At 34.4% G+C, this 16399-nt stretch overlaps 1 protein-coding gene across 1 annotated transcript in view; it reads left to right on the forward strand.

Moving 5' to 3' along the window:
- The window catches only part of LOC111058086 (lachesin-like), a 479172-nt gene that overhangs the window by 334128 nt on the left and 128645 nt on the right, over positions 1–16399 (forward strand). The window contains exon 2 of the mRNA XM_039422255.1: positions 12484–12590. Coding sequence (XP_039278189.1) covers positions 12484–12590 — 107 coding nt within the window. The remainder of the gene's footprint in view (positions 1–12483; positions 12591–16399) is intronic.

Below are 16399 nucleotides of genomic sequence, written 5' to 3' on the forward strand. Positions count from 1 at the left end.
TTCATCACCTATAATGTTAATGGGTCCATTCTTTTTTCATAACTACATTGAGCTATGACTATGATTCTACACACACATGATTCATGCCTTTTCATTTTCGATTATTAATATCGGAGACAGGCTGAGGATAGAAATCAGTAGATATTTCCATTTTTATGACGAATCCAACGCTCAATATTATTGTACAATATATTCAACGTTAGTAGACAGACTGTCTACTAACTTTGCAATATAGTAGCCTACCTACGATGGGTCTATAATGTCAACCGTGTCTATGACGTTTTCATAACAACATGTTACCAGTATATTGTACAATATTATTTTACGTCTATGGGCCGCTTCTGTTTATCTATATAAAAATGGATGTCTGTGTGTTTGTTTGCTCCCTATAGACTCAAAAACTACTCGACAGAACGGCATGAAACTCTGGGAATGTGTTGTGAGAAAATTGGGGATGGTTTCTGGCCAAAAATTTTAATAGGGGAGCTAATAATAATTATTTATTAATCCATCTTACAGACCTATGTTATCGGAATTGTCGGCCGAGCGGCTAACGAAGAATGGAAAAATGATCATGATTCAAGATCATGTTATGATAATATGATTTAGCATCTTAAGTTAACAGCTGTAATAAACAGATAAATAAATTGTGTACTGGTATTAATACGGTGGTTTGGAGTTGAAGTTGATTGGTACCAGCTGTAGATAATGGTTCCGTAGAAGACCTTTACTACTCCCCTATCACTGAGAAACTGAAAAATGTTAGAAAAAATTATTCACCTCATGAAAGAGAGTTGTTCATATTGCGTTCATTAATTACTGAATAATGACAGAGAAATTTTCTTTTTTTTTTTATTAGCTTAGCGTATATTCATCCTGAAATGGAAGATGAAAAGAATTTGGAATTCTGTGTGATTCATCGTATATTGCATATTTCCTGGACCATCTATTGACAATAAACAACTAACTATGAACGCATTAAATTCATCTCTGAAACACTGACTTAACCTATCTATTCTTTAATTCAACACTCTACTGATAGATATTAATACCAATTGATTGAGAAGATATGTCTTCGGAGTAATAAATACTGTATGACTAAGCGCATAAGAAGTCCGTATTGAGATGTAAATGAAAATGTTAATTGTAAGATAAATTTCATGATCCACCAAATAAAGTAAAGTGTGACATGAGGTACATTGAATTTTTGGCTGTACGAAGTTCACCGGGCCAGCATGGTTTAGTAACTGAATAAATATGAAGTTCATGATTTGAAATTGGAGGAATATTACAGAAATTAATAGAACTAGGGATGAGCAGATATGAAATCCACATGAGAATTGTGAAGCGAATAAGCAGCACACTTTTCCTTTTTAAATGAATAGTTTCGAAGAAATTTTTCATGACGTGAGTAACAGATGCAAAATTATGTGAGTTTGATTTTGAAATCCTTCTCTTTTCATTTTCAATAATCTATTATTACTTATTTGGTTTCAAATATTGCTCAAATGAAGTAGTTGTTATATTTGAAACTTTCCAAACGTTCAATTCTTTGAAATGTTTTTCATATGAATGTACAAATTGTTGATTTAATGATTGAAAGAGGAACAACACTTCCAATAACCTGGAAGTAGTTTACACATATTTTATATAATATCATCTCACACTATTATGAAAATTTCAATTCAAACTGTTCAGCCAATAACCGTTGGCCCTTTTTCAAGGTGAAGTACAGTTTTTGAATACTATATAAACATAGGAGATGAACCAATCATACACATACAGTATAACTGAAAAATGTCATTGTATCTGCACATCACGAATTAAAAATTGACTCATAATCAACTACTCATTTGGATTTATCCAATTTTTGATTGAATGATTGACTGGTGCATCTTTTTTCGAGTCTTTATTTCAATACATTTCAATATAACTCATTGCTCTTGATGAGGATTCGCTTACTTCTTTCAAAACTTTCTTCAATTCTCCCAGAAATGGATTAGATATCTTGTTATTGACATAGCATCTTCCGGAGTGAGCGATCCCTGTTACAATATGCGTCACCCCATATTATCCGTGAAACAGGCAATTGCAAATACACTCCATCTCTTCGCCTAACCGTGGAAGAATTACTCCATGAATATTTGCCGTAGACTGTCGTCTTGCCGTCTGCAATGCAAATGCGATGAATTACAAATGAGCTCGTCTTAGAAGACATTTTGAATAATCTAAACCGCTCGATAAGATCGAGAACGTACATCAATTCAGATGTTAATCGGTTCTGTCAAGTGAAAGCTTGCCTTTCCATGAATGTTGAAAAGAGAAAATGTGAGAGCCCAAAATTTACGTAATGTCAGGCTAGCGCGTCCTTTTGTCGAGTCTTTTTAACCTCAATTTCACGGTCAGAGCCCATTTCTATTCCGGGCAAGTCCACACATTTTCCTCAAACATTATGGCGTACAGCCTTTCAATATTATTTATGTCTTCTTAAAACTGTCCTTAACGAAAAAAATTGTACTCTGAGTTACTCCGGATTTTTCTTTCACTTAAACGAAACATTCTCCTGAATAGTGATCGAAGATAGTTGAAAATTATAACAATATAAAAGAAAAAGAAAAAATATTTCTTACACTTTCACACTCGGGAATGCCCTCGAATCGCATAGTAAAATAATTATCTCAATAATAATGTTCTATGATAAGAATGAGGATGTTTTTTATTCGTTTAGTGCATAAAAACAATGCTATCGGAAACGTCAAATCGGAATTATATATATTGTAAATACATTCTAATAGAATAAAAAGTTTTTATTCCTTCAGGGCACAAACAATGCTATAGGAAACCTCTATTCAAGGTTTCCTCCATACACGTCAATATAACGATAATATGAAGAGTACAATAATACAACGTACAAAATACATTATTTACAACACATGAAAATATAAATATACACTGATAGTTAGAGACTACCGAGCACTATTATGTATATGGTTTCCAAAAATGATTCTCTCTATTGGCAGCTGGAGGAAATCAGAAAGTGAGTATAGTGGGTACTGTAAGTGGGTACTGTAAGTATATAAGTACTGTAACTGTATAGTGGGTACTGGACCTCTTCTTCTCCTTCTTCTTCTTCTCAATATTTTTTCTCTTCTCACTATTACTTTACTTCTTCTCATTCTCTTTTTCTTTTTATTCCGCTTGCTCTTCTGCTTCAAGACCCGCCCAATACATATAACCGACATTCGACATTCTCGACTCAACCTATATGGGGGATTGAATTAGTCGTGAAGCGAGTTTATGAGGGAGTACAGAGGGAGGGAGAGTGAAGTGAGAATATTTTAAGAATTGGGGAGAAGAGAGAAAAAAGTATAATTAGAGAGAGAAACTAGTTGATAAAGATGTAATAAATGAGAAGAGGAATTGTTAAGATGGAAACGAAGTGTAGACGAGATTCAAGAAGAAAAAAGAAGAGCTAGGAGAAGAGGGGATTGAATAGAGTGAGAATGTGTAAGTCGAGAAAAGGAGAAAGAGAGAGTAAAACTGTAGGATAACAGAGGATGAGAGAATTGATGAAATAATTAAGAATAAAATAAAGAAAGGCTTGGAAACAGAAGAAGATGTGATGATTCTTTGGATGTGTGTTGTTTGTGCGGGGGAATAGGAAGAAAGGAGAGACAACAACTATAAGAAAAATCTGGTGTGGTACACTCACACAACTTTCCTTGCTCATATTCGAAACTACGATCAGACTTTTGTATATGTGTATGTATAATTGTTTTCAGAGTACTTTTTCCTTTGTGTAAATTGTGAAATTCAATGATTTTTTTAGTCGTCATTTTTTTAAAGTCGTCAAAACAGCTGTTCTACAGATGAAATATCTCGACTATGTGTTCTTTTTATGAACTGCTCTACCTACCTACCTCATGCACGAGAAGGAGGTTACAAAGTCCATTTCTCAAGGATGGGGTGGACCCCCCATTAGTTTCCCAAAAAGGAGACTCATGCCAGTTAATAGAGCTGATAAATAACTATACAGAGTATGAATTTGAAAAAAATCGGTCAAGTTATTTTGAAAAAATCGTGGAAAACATGGTTTTTTAGTAATTATCCGCCATTTTTCTCAAGAATATTACGGAGCTCCTGCAATTTTCCAAGGAAAACACTCATGTCATTTGATAGGACTTATGAATAGCTACCCATGGCTTGAATTTGAAGAAAATCGTTAGAGCCGTTTTCGAGAAAACCGTGAAAAACCTGGTTTTTGGTCATTATCCGCCATTTTTCTCAAGAATATTACGGAGCTCATGGAATTTTCCCAGAAATGGATTAGATATCTTGTTATTGACATAGCATCTTCCGGAGTGAGCGATCCCTGTTACAATATGCGTCACCCCATATTATCCGTGAAACAGGCAATTGCAAATACACTCCATCTCTTCGCCTAACCGTGGAAGAATTACTCCATGAATATTTGCCGTAGACTGTCGTCTTGCCGTCTGCAATGCAAATGCGATGAATTACAAATGAGCTCGTCTTAGAAGACATTTTGAATAATCTAAACCGCTCGATAAGATCGAGAACGTACATCAATTCAGATGTTAATCGGTTCTGTCAAGTGAAAGCTTGCCTTTCCATGAATGTTGAAAAGAGAAAATGTGAGAGCCCAAAATTTACGTAATGTCAGGCTAGCGCATCCTTTTGTCGAGTCTTTTTAACCTCAATTTCACGGTCAGAGCCCATTTCTATTCCGGGCAAGTCCACACATTTTCCTCAAACATTATGGCGTACAGCCTTTCAATATTATTTATGTCTTCTTAAAACTGTCAACGAAAAAAATTGTACTCTGAGTTACTCCGGATTTTTCTTTCACTTAAACGAAACATTCTCCTGAATAGTGATCGAAGATAGTTGAAAATTATAACAATATAAAAGAAAAAGAAAAAATAGTTCTTACACTTCCACACTCGGAAATGCCCTCGAATCGCATAGTAAAATAATTATCTCAATAATAATGTTCTATGATAAGAATAAGGATGTTTTTTATTTGTTTAGTGCATACAAACAATGCTATCGGAAACGTCAAATCGGAATTATATATATTGTAAATACATTCTAATAGAATAAAAAGTTTTTATTCCTTCAGGGCACAAACAATGCTATAGGAAACCTCTATTCAAGGTTTCCACCATACACGTCAATTTAACGATAATATGGAGAGTACAATAATACAACGTACAAAATACATTATTTACAACACATGAACATATAAATATACACTGATAGTTAGAGACTACCGAGCACTATTATGTATATGGTTTCCAAAAATGATTCTCTCTATTGGCAGCTGGAGGAAATCAGAAAGTGAGTATAGTGGGTAATGTAAGAGAAGGTTTTCAAGGTATTGTCGGAATACTGTTATAGGCAAGTTTCTTGCTGAGTCAGGCAGAATATTGAAAGGTTTCAATGATAAATTATTATAACTAGTTAATACTTTCTTAGTTTTTTGTAATGTACATGAATTTTTGTCTTATTTCGTGTATTATGGCTGTGGATGTCAACTCTGCATCTATATGATCCTACATCCTTCTTTACTTGAAGTAGGAGTTTGAAAGCTACCATACTGCAAAATATCATAACTTTTCTATAAATAATGGCTTGCAATGCTCCAAATACGCAGCACCTGATATAATTCTTATAGCATTTTTCTTTTTAGATCATTTACTTTCCCGGTTTTTTGGAAACATCTCTCTTCATAACCTCTCTTGCAACACACCAGCCAAGGGCTAATGGAAGTGTCATTCTCACAGGAAAACATATTCCACATAGATATACAGTTCAACCTGAATAATTATGAATTTAATTTTCAGTAGTATTCTCTTCTTCTATCTCAATTGGATAGAGATTTTTGAAAGAATCAGTCATTCATTATTAATTAAGATGTATCCTCATCAAGATTAATTTGACTGTTAACTTCTTGTTCTTCTTTCTCTTTTCGAAAAGCATATGCTATTTATGATAAATATAATACTGCCTGGAAAATTATGTTTTCGATACCTATACTCAAAGATTTTTGACTGTGTTGTTTATTCTTCTGTTGAAACTTATTTGCTCCTGCAGTATTCATACCCTCTTAGTATTTCCCAGCTCCACTCTAGAAATGCAACAAACAACCGAGGATTTCAGATTGCACTATGGAATTATAATAATTATGGAATCATTGATAATACATAATTTATTATTCAGGTGGTTCTTTATTATGTACCATATAGTTTAGAGTACAGTTCCTACCGTACACTGGCCATATTTGAGTTACACTTACAGTTCCTGAGAACAAACTCATAATACAGTACTGAAAATGCAACTGAAAATGTTGTTGTTTGATTGTTTACAAAATGTTTTAATCACGAATTACTTGAGCGGAAACTTTTCGAAATTCATTAGAATTGGAAGAACAATTTTCCTGTACTGTTATCCGACTTTTACCTCAATAGACTGTAAATGGTAAAGTTGGAATTCATTACTTTCGAAATCAGCAGTTAGTGCTACAAGGAAAAAATATATATAAGGGGAAATTATGATACTTCTTTTCAACGGAAAACATTTCACAGACGATATAATAATTGGATTGAGAGGGAAGGATTCAGTCACTCAGGAAAATTGAATGAAAAACCAGCTCCAGCAGCTAGCTATTTCAGTGTACACCTCTAGGCAAGTATGAGAAAATCAAAATGGATGATATAACTCATATCTGGAATTAAAAATAAAATAATTAGTATAATGTGACATGTCAGTGGGAATATTATCAAGAACAAGGGAAGATTGAGTGTCAGGTGGAATAAGGGTTCATCATGCAAGCCTGCAGGTCTGTTTGGAACATGTTGAAAATTTAACCTTCAAGTATTTGCAGGTTCTTCAAAGGCAGGTTGTCAATTTGTTACTATCACCATGCCTGATTGTGACCATTACTATTTCCTATAATTATTATGTGTTAACCCTGAGTAATGTAATTCTCAAAACAGTGTAGGGTATGGGAAGTTCAGGTGATGCATTAATTTCATGTTATAAGATGATAATAGAGGTTCTCTTACAGCTTATTTATAGCTAATTCAGCAGTTGGTCTATCGTTTTGCTCCAAATTGCTGTCAATTATCTTTGGAGACTTATATAAATTTCCATTTATCGTGGAGTTGATGCTTCATGAGGAGGAAACATGAAGCTTGTCTGTGATATCTTTGAACAGAATCCGCCTTGTATCGGATTAGGCTATAGTTGATGTTTATACAGACTGTTTACGAACACTCTACCAATACTCTAGGTCTAGGGCATTGTTCCTGGGTAAAAAACCTATCCAAATATCATATTTTAATTGTCCGGAAGTCTTCAGTTACACAATCAGCGGCCATTTTGCTTTTTTCACTTATTATTTTTTTCTAAATAATGGTTGAACATACGAAATTGAAACTTCGCAAGATCATTTATAACAACTGGACACAGCAAGAATAAAATTATGATGATTTTTCAAATCCATAAAACAATATTTTTTTAAGATTGGACCAATATTAACTGAGATATAGCAGCCTTAGTGATAGGTCACCACTGAAAGTTTATTGCAGTGTAAACCAAGGCATGCTGATAGAGTTACCTCAATGATGGAACAATCTCAATTTGCATTGCACGCTAATTTATTGTAAGAGATTTTAGGTCATTTTAAACAATAAAATAACGTTACATGACCCGCTAAAGGTGGGTCACCAACCACTAAAGGTCACCAACTATGCTACTATCATCAAAAGCTTACAGAGTCGGGAGAAAATGATAAGCTACTTCGAGTTATCAATATTGCATGCTTCATTGCTTGCAATTAATAGTTCACACAACAGCTGACTTTTTACTTATGTGTTCAAAGTGCTCTGTAGAAGAGTAGTCTAATTGCAGCGAATTTTGTAGGATATGGGGCGGGGCTTAAGAGTCGCCCTCGACTTTATTCATTGGCAATTAATATTTCCCGTTGACAGTTATCAAATTAGCAGTGATCATGTTATTTTTTCTTTGGTAATTAAATATTAAATTCCAAATTAGGTTGATTCGAAATTTTATGACTCTGGTATCCATGTATCTCTTGCTTATTCTGGAATTTTTGGCATAGCCTGTCGCTTACTTTTCGTTTCACTCATTCAAAAGTGTAAAAGCAGCCAACCCACTGACTCCTTCTTCCTTGGAAGTCCATTCATTCATGAGAGTCCATTCATAACAGTATAACATTTATTGTGGCTGATTCCACATGTCCTTATGATCTACAATCATGAATATTGAAGTGGGATCATTTTAATGTGAATTTGCATAAATCTCAATAGACTTTATTCAATCACTTTGATTATTGACTACCATTATATGATTTCTTTCTTTGATCTTAGCTTGAAACCAAAAGCTTAGGGATGAAAATTTGGATGTAAACTAACATGTAACTCAATTTAATCTCTATCCAAATTGACAACATTAGAATTTACTTGTGATCTATCAATATCAATAGGTTTGTTTGTGTTGCAATAACATCATGAAAGGAAATAGGAGCAGCTGATGGAATATTATGTTTTTTTCGATTTAGTTTTTAGCTGATTTTGAAACATGAAAATATCAGGCCCAGTAGCACAAAAGCATGTTCAATTTCAATTAGGATTGAATTTTATGAGAATTAATCAGAGTAGGGTTTTTTTTATAGAAGGCTTATCTGATTGGTTCTCGTGGTATTCAGTCCAGATTATGAATAAACAGACAGTGAAACTGTCTCTTTCAAGGTCATGACAAACATAGAGCGACAGAGAAACCAATACAACAGAAGCTGAAGAAATTACTTGCATTTCTATCACCTCACAATGAACATTACATTCAACCACCATATGTTTGGAGAGATCGATTTTAAATTTCTTTTGCTATCATATTTTTGCCAAATATTCCTGATTTAATCAAAATCGTTAGAGCCGTTTTCGAGATCCGTCCGACATAGATACATATATCCACAAACACACATATTCAAACAAATTGCTTTCTTAGTATAATTATTGACTTCAATGATTATGATTTCATACAATGAGAGCTTATTTCACATAATAATAACAGCTGGCATCAAAAGCAGAAATGTCAAACATGATTGAAATTGAAACAGTAGCGATCATCAACATTATTTTCTCCATCTGATCTAAAGTAACCAGATTATGGTAAGAATCACATCAATGTGTCAGCATTGTTTGAAAGGGGAGCATTGATGCTATTGGAATACTGACAGTCAATGAACTGTGTCACGTGGTATTTTAGCACCACAGAATACTTGGAGTAAACCAGTGAAATTTTAATAGAATTATAAAATGGAAAAGAAAGTTAGACCTAGTCAAAAGATCAATAAACTTAAATCGAATATTGTTAGCGATAATGAGTAATTGTATTATCTAAAATGATAAGAAAACATGTATAACTGTGATTCAACAACGGAGAATCCATTGGCAGAATTAAAAATTATAAAGCGGCTTACTTATTATTGGCAGATTATAAAAAATAAAAGTTTGCATGTACATTGAGGTTAAAATTATTTGTTTACACTTTTAAATGAATCAATCGATCTAGAATAAATCGATAGTTATTTGAATCAATACTTAGCGAATCAGCTGATTGTCGATCAACCAATATAGGTTGAATTATAAAAATTTACTCAAAAAAAGGTATTATATATACTAAGGAAGGTTGATGTATAGAAATACGGACAACTATTATTGCTGTATAAATATTTATTATAATCTAAAAAGCACGAAAATCAAGAGTATACAAAACTCACGTAAAAAACTAAATGTATATTGTTTATTAACATTATATATCGCGATTTATTTATGAAAATAGTTTAAGATAAACACTCCATATATTTATATAAAAACTTTTCATTCAATTTTTTCTATTATTAAGTTGAAGAAGCCCTGATTCTGAGGCGACCAATTGTATTGAGTTTACTAAATTGAAGGCCAATCAGAAAGAAGCTTACAAAATTGTTCTAGGGAGAGATAAATTTTTCTGAAAACCACTCTTTTCTGGCTTGTGATCTTGACCTGAGAAGATGCACATGGAGTTTAGGGTTCTTTCTTCCTTTAAAATTTTTAAAATTATCAAGCCAACCCCTTTTTTAAGTGTGAAATATTTGTAATTAATGTTAAATTATCTGCGAACTCAGTGTTATTGAAGAGTTTGTAATTGTATTCATTCCCTATAAATATATCTTTAATTACGGAAATAAATCTATAAGAAATCTGGACCAAGCGCGAGCCCAGCCGAGACGAAAAGGACCTGCACAATTAATTATTGAAAATAATTAATTCAATCTACAATACCGTCAAGAACATCATTAATGTGAGTGGTAGATCAAACGAGCTCGTTATAAGGCCTTTCTGTTCATAGTGGGGGAATTAATCAAAGCGCTAAACAAATCAACTGAAATCAAGAAAAATACGCAACGTGTTGAATGCTATCACATAGTTTATAAGAACGTTTTATGAATCTATTTAATATAATATGTAGGAATCATGCATGGCACGAACTCATTATAAAACCCTGAGATCTTATATTTTGAATATTAATTTGACAATTATTATTTTGCTAATTGATCAAAGTATATCATATTAAATCTGCAGACCGAACAGGTTTTTATTTGTAGAATTCTGAATTGACTTGAAGTCCATATATCAGTATTAAATACAAATTTATAAATTTTAAAACTCACTATTGTGAATGCTATCAAATTTTGTGATAATTATTCAGATTTTAGAAAAGAATTTATTTAAAGAAAATTATAGATATAGAAAATTTTATATACATTGTTTCATGGGAATATATTTTGTGTTTTATGTCAGCATACAAATCATAGAAATTTATTTTATCCTAATTCATCTCGTGATATACAGTTTGAGCTGTCTTGGTACCAGAAAATATTCAGCAGCATATGAAATTATTGAATCAATTAATATTAATCTTGTTAAGAGCATTCAGTACTTATCATCCTTTGATGATAGTCACATTCGTCTGCCAGAAAGAGTATATTGATAATTATATTAATAAGGTTCCAGTTATATCATATAAGGATCCAGAGAGCTTCAAGAACTGGCGTTGTAAGTTCTAAGGAATTTCAAAGGGATAAATTGGTGAACACCTGTATTCATGACAAGCGTTTTAAGGATCAACTAGAAAAACTATAGTTGGTCTTTATTATTCTTTATTGTGTACATGGTTACTGATAGTCAGTCACCAAATATTCTTTTGATTTCCTCTTTGGTATTCTTCAAGAACTTCAAAGAAGCAGCGGTAAGAATCAATAATCACCGGTCATTGAACCTTATGGTGACTGATTGCATCTGGATAATTCATGTATCTACCACTGAGCTAGAGCTGAGGTTTGAACACAGCAATTTTGCGAGCCGGACGGCCTTAATTTTTTGTGAATTTATTCGCAAAAGAGGGAATTTAGCAACTGCTCTCGTAGATATCAGAAACACGTCTTCACAACTGTTATACATATTCTCCAATATTTTTATCGAAAGCTACCTTACATTTCCTTTGGTAAAACAATCAATGTTTGGGAATAATTGATTCATGGGAAAAGCGCCTTACTTCTATGCAAGATATTTTCACATTAGGAAAAGCAACAACAGCTATTTGGCCGTTTTAATAAATAACCCCTTTCTCTCGCCCAAGTTAAATTTTGGCCGAATTAACTCATTCTTCACAAACAGATTCCACAACTGACACTTCTGAAGTTTTTAAAATACGCCTTTGAGCAGTTTTTGCGATCTGTCGGATATACAAACAAAATTAGTCTTGATAGAATAGGATCAATTGATAGAAGCAACTACCGTTATAAAAATTTGTTTTATGAAAAATAAATATTATCTATACTCCCAGTAATAGCTCTGATTGAAGCAGTAGTGCCCAATCAATTTTTGTTCTCGATAAATGCATTTCAATTAATTCTTCAACTTGGTGCCAACTTAATGCCAACCTGACAAAATTATTAATTGGTCGCCAGTTATCAACTGTTTCGAATAGGTACTCTCTCTGGATTATAGTTCTATAGTAACAAATGATATGGACATTTCAATTATGATTAAGATTGGGAGAAGAAGAATATACATGCCTAAAGACGAACTTTAAACCCTTAAAAACCACCCTTGGAGTTGAAATATCGCCAAAAGATTTCTTAATGAGCACCTAGGACGTATGAGGAAGCTATATTCTAAGTTTTGTTGCAATCCATCCAGTAGTTTTCCAGAAATCGTGATCAGTGAGTCAGTGAGTTAGTGAGTCAGTGAGTCAGTGAGTCAGTGAGATAAGAATTATATAAGTATAGATACCCTGGTATAATGACAGCACCCTGTTTCATGAATTTTAAATTCAATACCCTTTTCAATTTTCTCAAGAAATTATTGAATTATGTTTTTTTCCAATTTTCAGCGGTGACTGAGGAGCCAAGGTTCGCCGAGCCCATTCCAAACGTGACTGTTGCACTAGGCAGAGATGCCTCGCTACCATGCGTTGTCGACCACCTCGGAAATTATAAAGTGAGTAAACACAACTCCAATCTAAGTCAGGAAAAGTATTTTATCAGTGTGCTCAGTTGAGCTGGATTCACACATTACAGTGACAGTGAATAGTGATCTGGGGCCTATTTCACAAAGGTACAAGTATTGTTACCAATCATGGTTACGGACTAGTATTTAAGTAATTATTGTAGTTACAAGTTTATAAGTACTAACGTTTCAAGAAAATTTATGATCTACAAGTTTACAAGTTCACAATTTTACAAGTCTAAAAGTACTTCAATAGTAAACATAACCTATTGTCAAATCCCAGTCTCTGGAGGGGCGTCATGTGTCATGATCTTACTCCAAAGGGGGGACACGGAAATGTATAATTGGAACTATGTGATAATAAATTAGAATTATAATTGTTCGGTCTTGAGTACGATTTCCTTGTACGTTGGGTCTTACCTTGTGTCGGCGAATGTTGTAACCTATTTTGTTCCGTAGAAAGAAGAGGACGTAAAATGAACAAGTAATTGATGGTTAGAATAGTCAGATTAAATAGAATAGTTGAACGGTTGTAATATTTGAGGTTATGATTCAATGATAGATATTTGCAGGTTAGATTGATTGATCTTTGTTTAATCGAATTGTCGATATCACTTAAATTGATGTATCGAAGCAGAATGACTAGTATATGGATGGGACGGATTGAAAAGGTCAACTTGCTCAACAGAGGGTTTGTCGGTCTACAAAGGTAGCCGAAGTAAGGGACCTGAGACTCTAACTTAATATGGTAGGTGGCTATAATATAGTGAGGTGGAATTAAATTCACTTTAATAATAAAATACAGTTCAACTTGAATCTGCTGAAAATAAATCCTGTTGTCACTATGATCAGACAGAGATAGTAACTTTGGAGTGAACCTTTTCTCCAAATGATGACCAATATATCCAGAATCCAATACTTGTGCCGTAATTTGGAAAGATATTAGACCGCATGAAACAACAGGTAGAATGGCAAATCCATGCGAACCAGGTCTCTGATAAATACTATAGGTTATGTAGCGAAGTGCTGGACCAAAATAGTAAATATTTCGAGTACCGAGTTTAATTCTAACGTTGTCTATACGATCTATTACCTCTCTTTTCAACGTTGATCGGCTGATGATGCGGGATTCACTTCACCTCGGTGTAGCAGGCCGGTGGTAGTCGATTTACTATTTGATTCTGTGGGATACTCCCAATGACAGAATTTATTACTTGATAAGAAAAACGACCACCACTTACCACCAGAATAGATAATAGTCTAATGATAGATACTATACTCGCTACTGTCTGCCTATTGCAAAACAGGACGTGTCCTGAATGACCAATGTGTGTCGGTCGAGAAAGAACGAATTTGGAGGTATAATGAAGTAAACCCAGTTTAACAAAACGGTAATATGGATATATTCTGAGAGATAAACTGTTACAGCAAATATGGAATAAATTAATGAACAGATTATGTGAATAATAATTTTCAATAGATACAAAATAAATATTGGTTGATAGCAGATTTGAATCTTTAATTTATAAATATTATATAGAAAGTTCGGTACTCTTCAATTAAACAAAATGAAATGGATAATAGCCCTTGGAAAGGGTCATAAACTGAACTAGTTCAACAAGAAAAAAAAACAAGTTAATATGAAATGGTGATTCAGAAAATAGAATAAATTAATAATTAAAATTATTCTCAGGGTGTGGTTTCGCCTAAGGAAAATAGACCTTTTGGCTAAGTACAGCGTGGATAGTTAAATGTATTTAATATTATAAAAATTAATTATGATAAGTTTTGTACCCTTAAAACTATAGTCATGACTTTTCCAAATGGACGAATTTATACGCTGTACAGTTTTCGCAGATTTATGGGGATCCCCTTTTATATATTCGAATAACTTACGCAGACTTTTGTTTCTGTTTTTTGGTTTTTTCGAAATATATTCGGCCGTAGAATATATCGTTCCGGCTGGGTCCTTCCACATGGCGAAAAATGTTGAACAGACTTCACTGATATAATTTCAGGGTTTATTTGAATGAAATTTAAAATCTTAATATCACAATTATTATAGGAACTTTGGAACAACTTTTTTAAAAAACAGAAAAACAAAGATTAAGTTACATGAAACAGAAATTAAAGCTTTTGAACAATTAGGTGCGTGGAGTAGGTCTGCATCCTACCGATGATCCTTGCAAAATGGCCTCGAGTCTTCCTCTTCTAATTTTCACTTCAATTTCTCTTCCAAATTTTATCTTGCCAAATTTACATATTAATTCGGGATTGGTCCGATTCTGTGACGTAACCAATACGCCGAATGGGTGGTGTCACTGTGTCCAACTTTAAAGCTTTTAAAATAGGGTGAAATTCCTGATTTGAAGTTGTTCCAAATTATTATTTAGTTTTTTATAATTATAATAATACATAAATAATAGAATTCGTCTATGATGATATGCTTTTAAATTGGCTTCAATGAACAGCTAATGATTATAGAACATAGACATGCTAGTAGACAAGAATATATATGTTTATAACAATAACGAATATCATAATAAATAAATATTTCTTCCTATTTTTTTGTTTATGAGTCAGTGAGTCAGTGAGTCAGTGAGTCAGTGAGTCAGTGAGTCAGTGAGTCAGTGAGTCAGTGAGTCAGTGAGTCAGTGAGTCAGTGAGTCAGTGAGTCAGTGAGTCAGTGAGTCAGTGAGTCAGTGAGTCAGTGAGTCAGTGAGTCAGTGAGTCAGTGAGTCAGTGAGTCAGTGAGTCAGTGAGTCAGTGAGTCAGTGAGTCAGTGAGTCAGTGAGTCAGTGAGTCAGTGAGTCAGTGAGTCAGTGAGTCAGTGAGTCAGTGAGTCAGTGAGTCAGTGAGTCAGTGAGTCAGTGAGTCAGTGAGTCAGTGAGTCAGTGAGTCAGTGAGTCAGTGAGTCAGTGAGTCAGTGAGTCAGTGAGTCAGTGAGTCAGTGAGTCAGTGAGTCAGTGAGTCAGTGAGTCAGTGAGTCAGTGAGTCAGTGAGTCAGTGAGTCAGTGAGTCAGTGAGTCAGTGAGTCAGTGAGTCAGTGAGTCAGTGAGTCAGTGAGTCAGTGAGTCAGTGAGTCAGTGAGTCAGTGAGTCAGTGAGTCAGTGAGTCAGTGAGTCAGTGAGTCAGTGAGTCAGTGAGTCAGTGAGTCAGTGAGTCAGTGAGTCAGTGAGTCAGTGAGTCAGTGAGTCAGTGAGTCAGTGAGTCAGTGAGTCAGTGAGTCAGTGAGTCAGTGAGTCAGTGAGTCAGTGAGTCAGTGAGTCAGTGAGTCAGTGAGTCAGTGAGTCAGTGAGTCAGTGAGTCAGTGAGTCAGTGAGTCAGTGAGTCAGTGAGTCAGTGAGTCAGTGAGTCAGTGAGTCAGTGAGTCAGTGAGTCAGTGAGTCAGTGAGTCAGTGAGTCAGTGAGTCAGTGAGTCAGTGAGTCAGTGAGTCAGTGAGTCAGTGAGTCAGTGAGTCAGTGAGTCAGTGAGTCAGTGAGTCAGTGAGTCAGTGAGTCAGTGAGTCAGTGAGTCAGTGAGTCAGTGAGTCAGTGAGTCAGTGAGTCAGTGAGTCAGTGAGTCAGTGAGTCAGTGAGTCAGTGAGTCAGTGAGTCAGTGAGTCAGTGAGTCAGTGAGTCAGTGAGTCAGTGAGTCAGTGAGTCAGTGAGTCAGTGAGTCAGTGAGTCAGTGAGTCAGTGAGTCAGTGAGTCAGTGAGTCAGTGAGTCAGTGAGTCAGTGAGTCAGTGAGTCAGTGAGTCAGTGAGTCAGTGAGTCAGTGAGTCAGTGAGTCAGTGAGTCAGTGAGTCAGTGAGTCAGT

Source organism: Nilaparvata lugens, chromosome 2 (assembly GCF_014356525.2).
Source record: "Nilaparvata lugens isolate BPH chromosome 2, ASM1435652v1, whole genome shotgun sequence".
Taxonomy (NCBI): Eukaryota; Metazoa; Arthropoda; class Insecta; order Hemiptera; family Delphacidae; genus Nilaparvata; species Nilaparvata lugens.